Source organism: Lygodium microphyllum, chromosome 25 (assembly GCF_053477565.2).
Source record: "Lygodium microphyllum isolate KBCC chromosome 25, Lygodium_microphyllum_v1.1.10, whole genome shotgun sequence".
Classification (NCBI taxonomy): domain Eukaryota; kingdom Viridiplantae; phylum Streptophyta; class Polypodiopsida; order Schizaeales; family Lygodiaceae; genus Lygodium; species Lygodium microphyllum.
The window spans coordinates 9,295,407-9,314,183 of NC_141159.1; the positions used below are offsets into that span (position 1 = coordinate 9,295,407).

An 18,777-nucleotide genomic window follows, 5' to 3' on the forward strand; every position below is an offset into this window, starting at 1 on the left:
TATAGCCACCATGATATTTTTTTCATAGGACAAGAATGCTATACAACTGGAGCCAATGATGGAGATTCACAAGGTGATAGGAGGAGCCTCTTATTACAGTACAGTCAGTCCTAGCTAGACAGCTCATAGGTGTTTTTGTTGTAATGGTGTAGTGGCCCAGGATCTTCTTATTGTATAGGCATGATGTTGGATAGAGATGACAAGATGTACAAGCCCACAACTAGTTTTGAGACACTCTATTAAAGCCTCACATCCTCATGATCATTATGAGACTGTTATGCATTATGTCATAGTGATAGATTTTGGTATCTTAATTACGAGGAGGCTATATGGAGAAGTGATAGTCACTCTTGGGAGAGGGCTATATCCAAGTTTGATTCACTACAAAAAAATCATACATGGGATTTCATTCCATTACCCACCAGTGGAAAACACGCATTGCCATGAAAGTGGATGCATAAGATGAAAAGCACCCCTAGTCACCCTAAGCCAACAAACAAGGCATGTTTGGTTGCTAAGAATGGTAAATTACAAAGATGGATATTAAGACGGTTGTCTTACATGGGAATCTACATGAGGGATATCTATATGCAGTAGCCTAAGGGCTTGGGAAAAAGGGATAGGGAATATCTAGCGTGCAAGTTGAGGAAGAGTTTTTATGGACTTAAGCACCTAGGAAATGGTATCATAAGTTTGATGCCTTTATGCATTCACAAGGTTATTCTCACAATGATATGGATCTATGTCTTTACACGAAGAAGGCTCGTGATGGTAGCCTTATCATTTTGGTGATATGTGTTGATGATATGCTGATTATTGAGAGTACTCATGCTAAGTTGGATGCTTTGAAGACTCATCTTGAGAAGAGCTTTGAGATAAAGGACATGGAACATGCCTCTCACATTTGGTATATGTATTATGCACAATTTCTCTAAGGGACTTCTTTACTTGTCCTAGAAGGAATGCATTCATAAAGTACTTGAAAAGCTCTATGTGCAGGGTGGTAAGCTAATTGGCACACATTTACCTTCCCATGCAAAGGTTAGTCAGGTCAATTTTCCCACTTAGATAATGAGAGGGACGAAGTGGCCAAGATCCCATATGCATTCATACTAGGTAGCTTGATGTATGCCATGATAGCCACTAGACTTGACATATCATTTGCAGTGAGAACTATAGCTCATTATATGGCAACACTTGATAGGCAACATTGGAACATCATGAAGGGTATCATGAGATACCTTAAGAGCAATGAAGACTTGTGCCTTTGTTATGGCAACTAGGACACTTGAATCATGGGTTACACAGACTCTAACTATGCAAGACATGCAAATAATTTAGGAAGTCCACCTTTGGCTATGTCTTCACCTTTGTTGAAGGAGCAGTTTTTGGATGTCAAGGTGCAAAAATGCACTTGTCTACTATTGAGGCCAAGTATATTGCAGATATTGAGACTTGCAAGAAGGCCCTATGGTGAGGCCACTTGGTTGCAAACCTTGGTATCATAGAAACAACTTCTACATGCATAGGAACTACATGAGTACCATCTAGTTGGTAAATAATCTAGTCTTTCATGCAAAGACCAAGTATATTAAGATCCATTATCACTTTATCAAAGAGGTGATTGAGAACAAGTAGATAGAGCTTGTCAAGATCTCTACAAATGAGAATCTTATAAATATGCTCACTAAAATTCTCCTGTTGGAAATTATTTTTGAAGGGGGGATTTTCAAATTTTGGTCATCTTTTTGAACGTCGTGGGACCACATGGCATGGTAAAAGTGGGGAGGGGGATAAAGAAGACATAGGGGACAAGCCTATAAGTGGTAGGGTCAAGGGAAAAAGGGAGTGGATAATATGTACACACCACCCCCTACCATTGGTCCACCTCAAATCTCTTGTCATTAGGAGAGTCATTAACTTTTAAGCTAAAGGGCCCTTTTTGAGCCCATATTTTCCCTAATGATAAAAGTCAAAAACTATAAGTTTTGAGAATGATGTTTGAAGATATATTAGTTTTTTTGAGCTTCATTGCATGTTGCAACCATCATCGAGTTGTAGCTATTATCAACCAATCATTTGTCTCTTTATGGCATCAGTAGTTGGCGCACAAGTCAAAAGGGAATGGAAAATCTCTCTTTTGCAATATTTGCCCACCTTCAATTTTCAAATTTTCTACTTGTGAGAATTGTGTTTATGGTATGAAAATTAAGACATCTCATAAACTATGTGGTGGTTAGAATAGGTGACTATTAGAGTTGATTATAATAATGTGGACCAATACCTAGTGTCACTTGGAGGAGTATCATACTTTTTCACATGTTCCTTAATGATGTAACACGAAAGGTTTGGGTTTATCATATCCGCAAGAAAAGTGATGTGCTAGATATCTTTAAATAATTTCTAGCCCACTGTGAAAATTCTTCCGAGTATCTCAAATGCTTGTCTACAGACAATGGCGGTGAGTATATGTCTACTGCTTCAAAGAGTTTTGTGGCAATCACCCCTTATACTCCCACCCAAAATGATGATGAGTGGATAAATTAGACTATATAAGAAGAGGTCCTTATGATAGCTAATACTAGTTCACCTCAAGATTTTTTGGGTTGAAGCTGTAAATACAACATTTCATTTGATATAGTAATTTCCAAGCAATGCACTAGCTAGAAAGTACTTGAAAGAAATATGTATAAGCATCTTAGAGTATTTTCATTGTGAGGTGTACATGCATGTACCCAAAGAGAAGCACAAGAAGCATAATCCTAAGCCAAGGAAATGTGTATTTGTTGGGTATAGTAATGCGAGTGATATGGGATACAAATTATGAGATCTCAAATATAAGAAGCTTGTACACAACAATGATGTTATTTTAGTTGAAGATAATGTCTACAAGAAACCTATAAACTATTGAAGTATGGAGGGTCCTAAAAATGGTGAGCAAGAGCAACCACAAAGGGTTATGGTTGAAAATTTGGAGCTATAGTCTACAAGAGACTCATATCCTCTAAATGGGTGTGTTCCTTCTATGAACTATATTATGTTCACTAATTATGGTAAGCCTTCATGCTATCCAAAAACTATGATGCAAGATGATAAGCTTGAGTTGAAGACAACTATGAAGTTAGAATGGACTATATTATCAAGAATTCTACTTGGAAGTTGGTTCCATTTTTGAAAGGGGAGAAATTTTCTTCCATGTAAATGGATTTATAATATGAAGATCACTCCAAGAGATACATTGCTCAAGTAAATGCAAGTTTAGTAACAATAGAATTCGAGCAAGAAAAGAGCATTGACTTTTACGAGTTCTTTTCACCAATAATGAAAATGGCTCCTCTTCGTGCAATTCTTGCTTTGGTTGCGAAAGAGGATCTTGAGCTTTTTCAAATGGATATCTTACCTTGGAATTTTCATAAGGGTATATATATGCAACAACCAAAGAGATTTTTTGTATCAAGTAAGAAACACATAGTAAACAAACTCCAAAAAGTTTCTATGATTTGAAGCAAATCCTGAGAGAATGGAGCCATAAGTTTAATGCATTCATGTAGTCTCAAGGATACAAACAGAATGAGAATAGAATGAGATAGATCATTGCATATGATTGAAGAAGCTACTTGATGGAAGTCTTATCTTGATCCTATATCTGAATGATATGTTGATTGTTGGGAAGCACATGCATGATTTGGATGCTTTGAGGCAAAAGTTACATGAAGCTTTTGACATGAAATATTTAGGTGATGCTAATCATATTCTTGACATGAAAGTGTTTTTGAAATAAAGAGTGGAAACTTATCTAACTCAAAAGGACTATGTTATCACCCTGCAGTTACATGTTTCAATATGGAGAGGAGAAAGATATTGAGTACGTTGCTACATTCATGTTTGAAAAATCCAAGACAATTGTCCCAAGTCTAATGAGGATCATGCTAAAATGTCCAAAATTTAATAGGCATCTATAGCTAGCAATTTAACATTTGTTGTAATAGCTACTTAGCCATACATTGCTTTTGTGGTGGGAGTTGTCAACAATTTTATTGCTAATCCTAGGAAAAAGCTTTGGGAAGAGTGAAGGGAAACTTGCATTACTTGAATGGTATAAAGGAATTGTGCATATAGTTTGCAAGGAAAGGTGCATCATCCATTGGGTACTCAAATGCAAACTTTGCAAGGAATGATGATACTAGGTCTACTATAGGATACTTTATCACCATTTGCTAAAGGTGCAGTTTCTTTGGTCCCTTGTATACAAAAATGTATGACCTTATCTAACCATAGAAGTTGATTACGTTGCAACTAGAAAAGCATTCAAGGAAGCTGTATGCCTTGTTGTCCAGTGTGCGATTTGGATCTTGCAAGAGAGGTTCCATTCTACATAGTGACAATCAAAGTGGAAACTAGTTACTATAGGATCCAATCTTCCACATGAAGACAAAGCATGTGGATGTGAACAATCATTTCATGAACAAGGTCCTTAAGGACAAGTGCATACAACTTGTGGCAAAATACAAATGGATAAGAACCTTGCAGATCATCTTACAAAGAGCTTAACCTCTAAGTAGTTTGCATGTTGCCAAATGCTAATGGCAATTGGATGAGGGTACTTTCATACTCTTCTCCCTTAAAGGTGCATTAGCTTTTAAGTGAAAGGTTGTTGGGGTAGAGCCCAAGTACTTAATCCATGTGCAATAGCCACCCATCAATGGGATATCCAAACATATGTAACATTCATTTATTTTGTGGTTAGTAGACAATAATGGGATTCACTAGCTATGAGCATTCCAAGAAGCTCTCTCTCTCTCTCTCTCTCTCTCTCTCTCTCTCTCTCTCTCTCTCTCTCTCTCTCTCTCTCTCTCTCTCTCTCTCTCTCTCTCTCTCTCTCTCTCAATATATTTATTTATTCGTGTGTGTGTGTGTGTTTCCAATGACTCATTAACCCATTATGGAACATGTGTGCACATGCATAGGTGCTCCATACTCTGAATGCATCTCAAAACACTAGTCTCTAATCATATTTGAGTAAAGCAAATGTGTGTCAATCCATACTACTAAAAATTTACATGTAGCTTAATGGTGATGATAGAAGGTGATTGCTTGTCATTGGCAATGCGATAGATTGCCTTGCTAGAAATCATGGGTGGTAGTTGGCTAGACAATGTACAGCAACAAATGCAAATGCTAGAGTAGTGGGCAACAATGAAGGAGTGTCGATAGCAACTAGGCAATAGCAAACAATAACAAACACAACTCTCAAGAGGGACAACATGTTGCACAATGCAAGATGGCCAATCTAGTGTGAAAATGTATTTGGTGTAGGGCTAGAAATAGGTTATTTGGCTAACAACAACATGTAAACAATTGGGTGACGAAGTATTTGATGTTGCAAATGCAAAGGAGGCCTTGGATCACCATGTTGTAACACTCTATGGACAACTCAAGGAGCACTTTAGAAGCACCACAAACTGAAGTATCCACCAAGAAGGGCATAATTAGAGATGGGCATGGAGAGGCCTATTTATAATTGGTTGGTAAGGATGTAATGAGGAATTGGGTGCACACTCACATAGGCTCCTATTTATAGAAGAGGATATGGGGTGCACTTGACTTGTTATCAAAAATTATCCATTTAATAATAATAATAATAATAAATCATTAATGTGATTTTGGGGCTCTTTTAAAGAGATTGAGAGGTTAACAAAAACCCTGAAAATAATGTGCATGGGCCCACACAAATCTATGTGTATCAACTCCAATGAAGCTTTAGCCCTATAAGGCACTTGTTGGGGATGGAATAATGTTGGGGATGCAAGAAATACAATGTGTTTAGCTCACCCCAACCTTTGGGAAGCCACAAATCAATTATCATGAGCAACCTTTTCAACTCCATGTTTCTTGTGTCCATGACACACTACTGCACGTGTCCATCCATCTCAAATCCTAAAAGAAACATCAATGAATATTGTTCACAAAAAACAAGTGGAACTCAAGACCTAGCACACAAACACACCTCCAATGTGGAAGCACCACCATGATCCTATGGGATGATCTAAATCTCACATGTGCCACAAATGGGTGCTAAGAAACCATTGCTAATATTAAATTTTAATTGCTTCTAACACACAAAATCCCATCATTTAAAGGAAATTGCGTGGAAACATAACTATCCAAAATCCATTCCCACACCAAGGAAACATCAATGTAGCTACCTTAAAGGGTGATAACTTCAAAATATCTAGATGTAGACACAAAGATGGCAATGGAGCAATCATCGCTCCTAATGACTTGAAATCCTTGGCTCCTTCATGTCCTTGTCCTCATCCGAGTAGTCCTTGAAATTACATCTTGGAACACTTGTGCAATGTGGCATCATTTTTTCCTTCTTGAATTTATCATCCTTGTTCTCCTTACCCTTCTTTGTGTTACTATTTAGACCTGTCAAAGCCTCTGAGTTCCCTTCCAACAAAATGTTGCTTGGACCAAACCTCTTGATGCCACACCATATGTACATCCTCCAATGTGATGGTATCAACCCTTCCAAAGGTGAAGAATAGAAGCCGCAATAGCTAGAGGGTAGCTATTCAAGAAGATTCACAACCACGTCTTCAAAGGAGATCACCCTCATTTAAAGAATCTCTTACAACAATTGTTGCAACTTGTTTCCATGATCCTTCATCAGTGCAAACTTTATTGAGCCGAGAGTCTACATCTACGCCTAAAGACCCTCATTTCATGGATACATTTTGTTGTACTACTACTCCAAATGCAACCATATGTGTCTAGCACCCATTATATGGTTCCCATAACTACTTGTGTGCATAAGAGACATGAAAGAATGCTTGCAATGATGCAAACTTTGTCAAGTCAACAATCTACACCTACAACTCCAAGGACGCCCATTTCATGGATGTCATTTTGTACAACTACTCCAAATGCAACCATATCTATACAGCACCCATGATATGATTCACATGAGCCAAAACTACTTGTGTGTGCATAAGAAATCAAAAAATGGATGCACATGCAAGCATTTTACCTATCCCAACACACTTGGCCTTCTCCAAGTCATCTTTCTCAAATGTAGAATACGAACTAGAATCCTTAGCTATCAAGCTGTCAATCTTCTCAATTACCATCTCTCCTAGAATGGCCTCATCATAGCCTTCCATATATTGAAATTAGTGCCATCCAACTTCTAATCCTAGGATAGCACAAGTAAGATGGGAACCTTACAACCCATTAGGTAGAATGCAACAATACATGGGTAGGCACCCCCTTTTTCTCTAGAAAGGCAACCAACTAGGACTCCACTCAATCCTAAGTTCAAGACCAAAGGCGGTGAAAGTTTTGAATCTCTCATAATCATTTGAATAACAAATCACAGTTGTATGCAATATATTCGACGGTCCTAGCATCATGTCCTACCTTCATGATGTACAATACAATAATCGAGCTAGACAAGGCGAGACATCAAGATAGTTAAGTTTTGATTGCTTCATCCAACTAGTTGAATTTCCCAATGAAGTGAATACAGAGATTATCAGGATATCGTGTATGAAACTATTCAGAGGATAGATAAGTTGCCCTTATAGGCCATGCTACACCTCTCATTGAATTTTTTGGTGGTCACTAGGAAAAGAATCACTTTTCAGCATTGCCCGGAGCTGTTTCAGCCTGCAGCTGATGGCAGGTACTTTAGATATGAAATTTAATAATTATTCAGAGAGAAGGCAATGACAGCGATTAAAATGCTTTTTTCGCCCTTGGTGTATTTAAACGCATAGCAGATAAGTACAATACATTAACTGGGAAACACAACGGAAAAAGAATTTGCCTTTTAAGGCATTCAAATTGTTTTTTTTTTAAAGCTAATTTGATTTTTCGACATTATCTGCGAATGACCGTAGTATTCAGGGTAGCAACCAAGAAAATCCCCAACTGGATGACAGTGTGTGCACATGTGACCAGGTTCATACATGAGTGCCCCTAGGTTCTGACAATGTTTGGGGTCTTCCTGAGGTCGCATTTTAATTCTTCAGGATGAATCACCCATCCCGATCTATTCCCCACCTTTGAGAACTCCTTTTGGTCAATGAAGTTAGTCTTCTTGAACTTCGCCTGTGACAGAAGTAATACAGGGATTAAATTCAGTTTGCTATCCAAGCTGATAAGAACACCCGAGTGAAGTAAAAAGGCCATCCACAATCGAGTTTACACTTGAGGAACAAATTCAAATACACCTGCACTTTGTCTTTTACATATGGAATTGTGAAGTCCAACATCCAACTTCTCATCCATGGTCTCCAATTAGACAGATGTGTGAGGTAGGGTGCATCTAAAAATGCTAACAGATTTTCTCTAACTTGAGACATTTTGAAGTAAAATCTTACCTTACATTGCTTTGCTTCCGGTCACAAGAATTTGAAACGATTCCTTCTTATAAACATCTTGTGAATCATAGCCAACTTTCTCCTCTTTAACCTATTTAGCCGACAGCTAAGTTTTTGAGAGCTGGTTTTAATTGCAACAGTTTCAATTGAATTGCTCTGAGCAGGAACATCAGAAGCCTGTGGCGCACTCTTTTCACATAATTTATGCCAAATTTTCCTCCTCTTCTTGAACTGAGATTTTCCCATCCCTCCCAATATTAGGTTCTGTTCATTTTCACTCAAAGCCTTTTTCCTCTTTCCACTCCCCGACTTTTCATTCCTGCAAAACACAAATTAAGCTCTTCACTGCAAACAAAAAAAATATAGACAACTGTGCCTCGTGGTCAACCTTTAACCCAACCCACCTGTCATCAAGAAGATCATCAGAGTGGGACATTGTTTCATCAGGCAAATGTTGAGCCTCTAAACCCTGTGACCCATTTGAACTGCGGACTGCAATGTCTTAATAGATCCAACGATGTTAGACAGCAACCCTTTCTAAAGGACCAGTTGTAAAACAAGTGCACAAAGAAGAAAGAGTCATATCAACTTACCAGCTGCTTCAGCAAACATGCTCCTCGTAGCAGAAGCTGCATCAGATGACACAGTGGCTGCCTCTTTCAATCGTGTTTTCAAAATTAGTATCCCATCATCACTGTCAAGCATTGATCCCTTAGAATCCCCATTTAAAGGCTTCCTGCAGTTATCTTTACAATGATGCAAACCAGCAAGCCCATCGGACTTGTTCCCCTCATAAAATGTAGAATCCAAATGTGAGTCAACTTGTTTCTTGATGACAGGATCAGAAGCACAAGAGAATTCTCCTCTATCCTTTGCACTGTTTGTATCCCTTACACTGGACTCTTTAGCTGCAAAGAGCGGGGCCCCATCGACTTTTGAAGCACCACTACAAGAAATATCTTTGACTGTATTTCCATGGGGTTTGACTGTGTCACGTAAGTAAAAGAGAATGTAGGCCTTCTGTTCAAGGACAGTCTTCTCACTCACTTGGCAGACCTAACAGTATGCAGGGAAAACTCAGAAACTGCTATATTTTTCCAACGATCTGCTGCAATCAATATTTTATAGGCAAAGCTTTAAAACTTACCCGGCTATCATCCAGAACATGCCACAAGCCCCTGGCTGTTCGAACAAAACAGTAATAGTGTCCAGAGTGAGTTGACCAGCCAGCATGCACCAAGATAGCATACAAAGAATACTTACCCTCCTCCTGCCAAAAAGAAAAACCTGATCGGAAAGCATTTCCACAATTCAGATGTACTTCCAAAAATCACAATGGCATCTGGTAGATTATGGAACCTTCCAGTACTTCTGTTATCTGGCAAGTTTTTAAACTGGCCCTAACTGAACCAGTATTAAAAGTCCAAATCATAAGCAAAATGCTTCATGCAGGATGAAGCACCAGTAACTAACCTCACCCCCATTCACAAAAGGCTTGATATCCAGAGTAGTACCGAACTGAATCTTCTTGTCTATCTTTCCCCCGTAACCTCCCAAGCTGCCAAAGCGCTTGAGTTGTATGGTCAGAACATGAGGTGGTTTGTCAACTGTGAACCGCTTCAAAGCTCGGACTTTTGTGTTGCATTTTCCACATTGATACTTGTTGTCTCCATCCAAAATCTCAACAGCTGTGAAATGTGCTAAAGCTTTCTGTAAAGAATCTGCTCTGGCAACCTCAAGACTTAAGTCCAAGAAGGGATCATAAGTATTTGAACAATGTGAGCACTTAGTACACTTCACCTGTAGGTCAAGGATAAGACAAAAGTCACATAAGCTAAGACCACATCCAATGATGGAAATCCCGTTAGAAATTGCTCAAAGAAAGTTGCACATCCCATAAAACTAGCTGAACATTACCTGGCTTCTAAGACGTCCACCAAACATTTGTTGGATGAGGCTTTCCTGAAAAGTTTTAGAACCACCACCAAGGTTCTTGATAGGGCAGCATTTGTGCAATGCCTCAATCAAATACCTCATATATTCATGAGCATCCTCTTGACGCCACATTCGAAATGACTGTGAAATGCCTGGTTACCCTCAAAGTCAAGGATTACAGAAGGATACAATGCATGGCAATCATCTGGCAAAACTCTTATATTTTCCATCTTGACATACTTTGCAAAAAATCCAGATTACTATCCAAGCAGAGATAGATGCTAGACAGAATCATCTAAAAATATACTTCAGGATACACCGCAGATTCTTGACAAGGTAAGTTGGAGAGAAGCTGCTCCCTGAAGCTGCCAGTGCCTTCTTTACATGAATTTCTAATGCACACATAGCACAAAATCCTGCTGCCTGACCTGCCAAAGCATGAGACACTGTTTAAAAGGCACATGTAATTTAATCAAGCCAATAAAGAACCTACAATTGATTGGTGATCTAAGAACATTCAGGCACAGATAATGTAATCACAAATCTCCTCGCCATGCAATATTTTACAATACAATATGTGAAAATGCATCAACTAAAGAATATTTGTCACTTTCTGAAACCTCATTATAAAGTACTAACAGGAGTGACATTTAGGGAAAACCCACCAATAACAAACCAGTACTGCACCAAAAGAGGTAAATACCATATTATTGGAAAATCAAGAAAAATGAACGCGGATTTTGTCTTCCACATTAGGGGACAAGACCTTTGGTTCATGGCAGAGTTTGGTAGATCTACAGGTTCTCCGCAGTTTTCCAGACAAGATAGTACAATTGGAGCTAGGACCTTTTCTCGATTGGACAAGTTCTGTAGATCACTGGACCTTTGATCAGGAAGGTCTAGTCAGTATTATTCCAAGAACCACTTTGTCGAACCCCACACCGATATGATTGATTCTTATGGAGGAAGTTATAAGAGCCACTACTAGCATCAGAATTTTTGAGGGAGCATATTACCAAGGGCCAAATCCTTTTCAGCAAGCAAGGCACGTTTTCCCATACATCACATGCATTAATAGCTGCATTTCCCTCATGACCAGTACTATACGAAGCATTTGCACGACCAGCGATACCATAAGTCCCAAACATAATGGGCTACATACATACATTGCCAAACTTGCCATTTTGTGACCCAACATCATGCCAACATTGATATACATGGGGTTACACATATTACCAACTATACCCGAATACACTGGACCTTGCACACCATGCATTGGTTGTTGCATAGCATAAGGAGTTGGGCCATAGATCCTTGTATATGGTCCCTGACCCACCATAGCATGGAAACTAGTGCCACCACCAAAGCACCCTAGCTGCCCACTCATTGCATGCATGCATGTCTTGCTGTATAAAAAGCATTGGATTGGCACTTCCAAGTTGGCCTTGCACATGCATCAATTGCCTCACTAGCATCATTTGCTTATGCTCACTACCCACATTTGGAACATCATGATGCATCTTGCTTTCTCCTAGCTCTTAAAGACGATTTTCTCTTCTTGCCTTTGTTGCCCTCCTTCAGGGGTTCAAAATGACCCTGAACTAAGGATTGTTTGCCAATTCCACAAACATTTCATAGCTGATCTTTAAACTAGTCATCAAATTCCTCTTCTACTTGCTAGTCATCATCTTCAAGAGACCTAGAAGGATCCACATTTTGGTCTAAACTAACATTATCAACTAGCTTCCCATGTTGCATGCCTTTTCCAAGATCAAGCATTGCATTTTTCCCAACACTTTGTGAATTTTCAAATTGAGAGGCATCATCCCTGATTGATCCCACCTTACTATCTGGAGACATTCTTGCTGTAAATGCTCAACCAAATACAATTTCAACACTAGAACAAAGCTTCTGACGTTCAATCAAGTGCATCAGGCTCACCAATTCAAAGGAGTTGATGGTATCTTGACAATGGAACCTTGAAACCAGCTTTCCTCCTCGGAGAGGGTGATAATGACCTGATTAATCAGCAATAACAACAAGCATAAAATTCACATAAATTGAAAATGCACACTTGAACACTTTAATCTTGGACAATGGATAGTCTACTGGCCCCAAAATTGGCAGCCCTTGCAGTATTTCTTTAGCTTGTATTGCAAATGGATAGAATACAACTGAGATTCTCTCATCTCTTCCACTAATCCCAATGCCATTGCCGTCAAAACTAACCAACAAGCCTTCAAACCAACTTGTCCCTTCGTTTTCTTGGGGATTGGCCTTCACCTTGCTCCCTGAAAGATAAATTAAACCCCAAATCTAATATAGCCTAGTTGGCCTCTTGAATCTCCTTGAAATTCTTTAATTTCCGCTGCTAGAATTCAAGTCCTAAACCCTCAATTCTAAGCACACATCCTGAGGTGGCCATCAAACCCTAATTTTTACCACAAATTAGGATTTATAGTAGATATTTTCCGATATCTCTACCTCTAGTGATTGGATTTTGCTGAGATAACTTTAGGATGAGAGAGAATGCTATAGAGAAAGAGATTTCAAATTTCCACCATGTTTGCAAGAAAGGCTGAAAAAGTACTGATGTCTTGCTCAAACAGCCACAAAAGCTACCACTACAACTTAGGACCACCTAAATGACGACTACCACCTCATGTATGCTGTCATCTTTGCCGAAAAGACCTTCCGCTGCTATCACTACACCTAGAGGGCTCCAAATTGCTGTCATCAACAAGGGTTGGATCAATAATATTCAAAATCTTCATCACATCCAAACCAGCTTTGTTCGAGAGTGCAACATCCTAGACAATATTTTCACCTTTTTAGGAGTCCACAACTTTTGCATGATCCAACCTCCAAGGGACAGAATCTCATTGTTCTACTTCTCCATCTCAAGACATTCCTACGATAAGAGTTGATTGACAGTTTCCAGAGGGTATCATGCTAAAGATGGGTTTTCAAAACAGTGAATCAAAGTTGTACCAACTCTATATTCATCAGGTCACCAACTAGGTCCGCATAGAAGGCGCCAAAAGTGCCTGATTCGGTATTCAAAGGTGAGTGAGACAAAGAAACCCCCTTGCACATCTTTCTTTCTTATTTGTTGCAAAGGCCATGAGCTCCTTCCTGAGGGATAGAAATACATGCATTTGAGGCATCAAATTTTCCATCCCAAAGTTTGAGGAGTTATTGAATGTAAAGTTTGCAAAAGACACCTATTTACTTGGATGGGCATGAGAAGAATTTTAGGGCCTTTGTAGCTACGATAGAGGTCTGTAGCAAAACTTCAAGAGCTCTTATTGATTGACACGAGTCTTATGAATTTTGGGTTTGTGACACTCAACAAATGGATAGGAAGCCACATGAGGATTTCACTTGGGTTTCGTGCAACACTTCTGTCAAATACTTAGGCTGCCATGTAGACATTGATATTTCTTCAAAGCAACAACTGGCACCTCTATAACTTAGCATGAAACAAATGCTATTATAATGGAGACATTGATATTTATTCAAAGCAACAACTAGCACCTCTATAACTTAGCATGAAACAAAAGTTGTTATAATGGAGCACAACAAGACCAACACTAGCAAGCAAGGTGGCAATAGCAACCCATATTTTATTAGCCATCATGCAGTATATAACTTCTTGTTGGGTCTTCGCTAGATTATGCATTATCTAGGTGAAGCGACTCATCAAGAATTTCATTTTGTAAGGTAGAGTAGCAAGGGACAAGGACAAGGACGTGATGTGGACGGCCAAAAATAGGAGACAAAGAATGGGAGACCCGAAGAGCATTAAAAACATTCAAAATATGCTTAAAAATTAACAATTTTTTTAACTTTACCTTTGTCCAAAACATATATCATCAAAGTAATATGCAAAAGTATAACTTCACACTAATTTATACAAATAGCATGACACAAATAGCCCAAGGGGCCATCCCCCAAGGCAAGTTTGAAAGTCAGATACAATCCAAATAAGCTACAAAGACTGCCAAGTACTATGTTGCGACTCATTTAACAAGTTAACATTGATACTAAAATTTCAATGAGTACAAAGTTAAAAGATATAAAAGCGGGACATGATTGAAGTAGACAATCTACTCTAATATAATTAAAATGTCAAATAACAAAAAGAGGAGACTACTGCAAATCAAAATGAAAAAATGGCATATCATAAATGTCAAGGTCCAAGATACATGGAAGAAAGACAAATCAAAGTGGACCATCAGTTATGTCATGGTTACAAGCATCACTCTAAATCCTCCTCATCACAATAATCATTGTGATCCTCCTCATCCTCATCTCAATAAACCTCATCTGACTCTTCCATCTGTTACTCTTTCACTCCACAAAAGGATATCCTTTTGCTATCATGCTTTTACCAAGCATATGCAAGTTGGCACTCACAAAAACCAAATCACTTTGCCTTTTGTGTACAAAGAAGATTTTTTTTTTAATGTTGTGTATTTATAGGAGCTCCAAAATTGCTTCGAACAAGATTAACTAACTACCTAACTAAGCACACAAATATGGCCAAATCTTGCAACTCTAGATCCAAGACACAAACACTATTGTATACAAGGGAGAATAGTAGAACTTTCATCTACCAATGCATAAGTCATGAATGGACTCATACCTATTTGTGTAGAACTCTAAATTCTTCAATCTCTCTATCATCCTGTCCATGGCCTCATAGACCTTGCCAATGCATGGCTACATACAATCCACAAGCCTCAACAAATGCATTATTGGCTGCACCATAGCATCAATGCACTTTACATCCTCTCAAAGCACAAGATTCTCTATCACTTCTTTGCATTCTATCCCTACAACAAGGATAGCCGATGGTGAAGAAGTAAACTCATCACTCATAAAGAGCTGTCTAAAACCAGGGTTTCAAAATATTTCAACAACATTGTGTTGGACTTTAGAACTCATGGCGCAAAAAATGATGATTCAACACAAATGACACCTTGCCAATGCATGGCTACATACAATCCACAAGCCTTAACAAATGCATTATTGGCTATATCATAGCATCAATGCACTTTACATCCTCCCAAAGCACAAGATTCTCTACCACTTCTTTGCATTCAATCCCTACAACAAGGATAGCCAATGGTGAAGAAGTAAACTCGTCACTCATAAAGAGCTAGCTGTCTTAAACCGAGGTTTCAAAATATTTCAATGGACTTTTGAACTCATGGCGCAAAAATTGATGATTCGGCACAAATGACACCATCAAATTTGCATTGTCAATGATAGGTAGTATCCATGGGAACTTTCCAATATCTTTTAGCAAGTCATTCAAAGATAAGCCATGCAATAAGAAATGGTAATATAAAAATAGGCATTCTATAAAATAACACATGCTACCTTATTTGCGGGCTCACCATCAACAACAAACCCCACAACAAGATCTCTGTCAATAAACTCCACTACATCTGCCCACTTGTCAGTAAGTGGTCAACTGACTTTCCGATTTCCGAAGTATCATGAGATGAAATGAAGAATATCTCACCTCAAGAGTAAGCAACCACCCCATGGATAGATCTTCTATATAAGTCACTCCATCCGACTACAATGAGTGACAGACCATGCTTTTTCCATGCATGCCTAGTTTTCTAAGCTACTTGCTTCACCACTTGCCTTGCCCTTTCAAGGGATGTGGTATGCAAGGTCGCTAATGAAGGAGTATAAGTTGAACTATACTCCCCAATCTTTTTGCACATTGCTTTAAAATATTCTGACCTCACAACATTGAATGCAATGTCATCATTGAAAAAAGAACCGAGCAACGGCAACAATAACTCTCTTTTTTTTGCTAAAAAAACCATTTGGAGAGGCTACCACTTGTCAAAAATGCCCATGCAAGACTGAAAACGTCTTTAGAGGCTAGAGAGAGACATTATGAGTGGATTCAACCTACAAGAGAAAGAGAGAAAGGAGATGTTGCTGGTTTGATTTGCAGCCATTGAAGGACCTTATGAGGCAACCAGGGGCAAGAGAAGATCAATCAACAACAAGTGACAGCATCTACAAGCAATTGAAACAAGGCAACAACAGTAAATGACCAATCAAAAGCAGGTGACAGTATCTACAGGCAGTTGAGACAAGGCAGCAACAATAAATGACTGATTTTCTTCAGTTACTTGATAAAATGGCAAATCCTATGAGCTCACTTTTGGGATAGCTACTTCATGAAATGGCAAATACCGTCAAACTAGTAAGATAATGAAGCTACTCCATCCGCCAATTCAGATATTGCCATCCTATATCTTCTCAAACACTTATCTACATATTTTTACTTTGCCAATAAAATATCCCATCTAGATCAGGTGGGAATTTCAAGCTTCTACAATCCATCTACACCAATAGGATCAAAAAGCAACTTGGAAGGTTTGTATAGCTCTCAAACAGGTAAAGAATGTCATGATCAACAATCAAAGTGTTCAAAAATCCTTGTAATACATGTACATGATAATCCACTAATAATCTAATAGACAACATGTTATACATGTCCGACCACACACAGTCCAAATTCAGTCAAGTTGGAGAGCATACCTACCAAGCAAAAAAGAAAGGCATAGCAATAGTTAACCCTAAATAACATACACCTTGCATGTATTGATCTCAACCTGTGTGGATGGAACATAACACCAATGACTTGCAGCATGATAATACCATTTGCTCCATGATTAAAGCTAGCCTAAATTTCAACCTCGCCTTCAAATGAAGATGCTTTCACCACCTTGCCACCTGATGTATGAACCTAAAAAGGCCATGGAAAACTCAAAATTCACCTCACATCTCACTCCAAAGGTCAAGGCATCTTCTATGCCTTTCATAGCACAAATCGTTTCTAGGCCTCATGTCTAGAACAATCCTCTACTCCCCTGTGTAGCCCCCTATGCTAAACTTATCAAGCATGAATAAACCTTTTCTCCATGCAATTTGTAAGTGACAGAAAAAACTGACTGCTAGGATTTCAGTTCTACAAATTGCTTGGATCCTAGCTATATACACCATAACAGTATATGTTATTATGCATTGTTCCTCATTTGGAATATGACCTTAACGGTTCAGGCTGACCTTTTCAAATAGCCAGGTTGATTTCTTTGATGAAGCCCTTAGTCTTGTAGCGGTTTCTTCTCCGAATGCCTACTATAATCCACATTGATCTCTTTGCGCCTATAAATTCTTACACTGTAAGAGGCACAGGACCTAATTCCTACTGCAGTTGTGAGACTTGCATCATAACAGTGGCATCATCACATGGTGATCTCTTCACTATGCTTTGCTGATGTATCTATGTCATAACAAACCCTAACAACAATGAGAAAAGAAACGGTTAAACTTACATGTACTTTTATGTAGACCACTCTGAAGATATGCCGCAAGAGGAGCTGTATATGTTAAGCATTGCAGCACAGAGTTGAGAAAGCATGTATTGCCCAAATTTGTCAGACCTGCCCCCTACAATCAACAACGAAGGCATATGTTGCAGACAAATGGGTCAAGTGCAACGATGCAGGCACATAATCAAGTGTCCATAGTTGAATTTCACATCTTCTTCAATCAATTACATGCTGGACAGATTGAAACAATTGAGAACACGTGAAACTTTAGGATATTGGATATAGTAACGCCCCTTTTTAATTCACCTATTAGGAGCCACTGATTCTTTCTATTCACTCGACCAATTACAGCTAGGAGCCAGCGCTTCTCTATAATCATTCATTCACTCAATAGCTACTGTGGAATATCTGGATGGGTTAAAGGATACAGGCACAAAAATTAGTTGTAAGATGAGATTGAAGCTACTGTGTGATCAGATACACCAAAGCGTGAACTTACGATTTTCGGCACACCAGTGCTCTGTAAAAGACTCTTGATCTGCTGTTTCCGCTGATGAGCCTGTACATGATTCCCCTGTTTATGCATCCCATTGGGAGAAGATAAGGAGGGAATGGAGGCAGGCAATGCTCGCTCATCAGCCTGGTGTCGATGGGCCACCATAGCCACCTCAATCTACTTCAGGAACAGAGACAGACAGACAGACAGACAGGAAGAGGGTCTCGCGCACACAACTATACGAGAGAGAGAGAGAGAGAGAGAGAGAGAGAGAGAGAGAGCGCCTTCGGAGGGTAATCAGCAGCCACCCGCCCCTCTATGGCAAAGCGAAAGAAGTCCGTTTTTCCACTGCGTTTTGTTTTTATACCTCAAATAAAATTTAAATTTCCAATAAACCCTAAAGACGGAACCAACCCATAGGGTTTTTGGTTTTATATCTCAAATCAAATATATTTGAAGGAAAACCTACCGACCACCAAAGGAATTTCCACTGCCAGTAAAATAACAGCTTGTTATTAGACTTGCATGGGATTTTATTTAGGAAGGATTGTCTTGTGTAAGACTGCACAATGCATTGAGCACACGACTG

The 18,777-nt window shown here is 38.9% G+C and overlaps 1 protein-coding gene across 6 annotated transcripts; it reads right to left on the bottom strand.

Moving 5' to 3' along the window:
- Nucleotides 1-7,736: 7,736 nt before the first annotated feature.
- LOC148013902 (uncharacterized) lies at nt 7,737-18,520 on the bottom strand. 6 transcript variants are annotated; one of them, XM_087666306.1, is made up of 12 exons: nt 18,192-18,330; nt 17,999-18,100; nt 17,696-17,810; nt 16,973-17,106; nt 10,640-10,750; nt 10,305-10,474; nt 9,861-10,187; nt 9,535-9,657; nt 8,981-9,443; nt 8,792-8,888; nt 8,388-8,706; nt 7,737-8,115 (listed from the first exon to the last, which is right to left on the bottom strand). In XM_087666306.1, exons 4-11 carry the CDS (start codon nt 17,028-17,030, stop codon nt 8,409-8,411), a joined length of 1,647 nt encoding a protein of 548 aa, XP_087522432.1. In that variant the 5' UTR covers nt 17,031-17,106; nt 17,696-17,810; nt 17,999-18,100; nt 18,192-18,330; the 3' UTR covers nt 7,737-8,115; nt 8,388-8,408. The 6 variants fall into 6 exon arrangements, with proteins under 6 accessions (XP_087522432.1, XP_087522436.1, XP_087522434.1 ...); XM_087666310.1 differs by lacking the exon at nt 16,973-17,106 and having other exon boundaries at nt 10,640-10,745; XM_087666308.1 differs by lacking the exon at nt 16,973-17,106.
- Nucleotides 18,521-18,777: the final 257 nt, after the last annotated feature.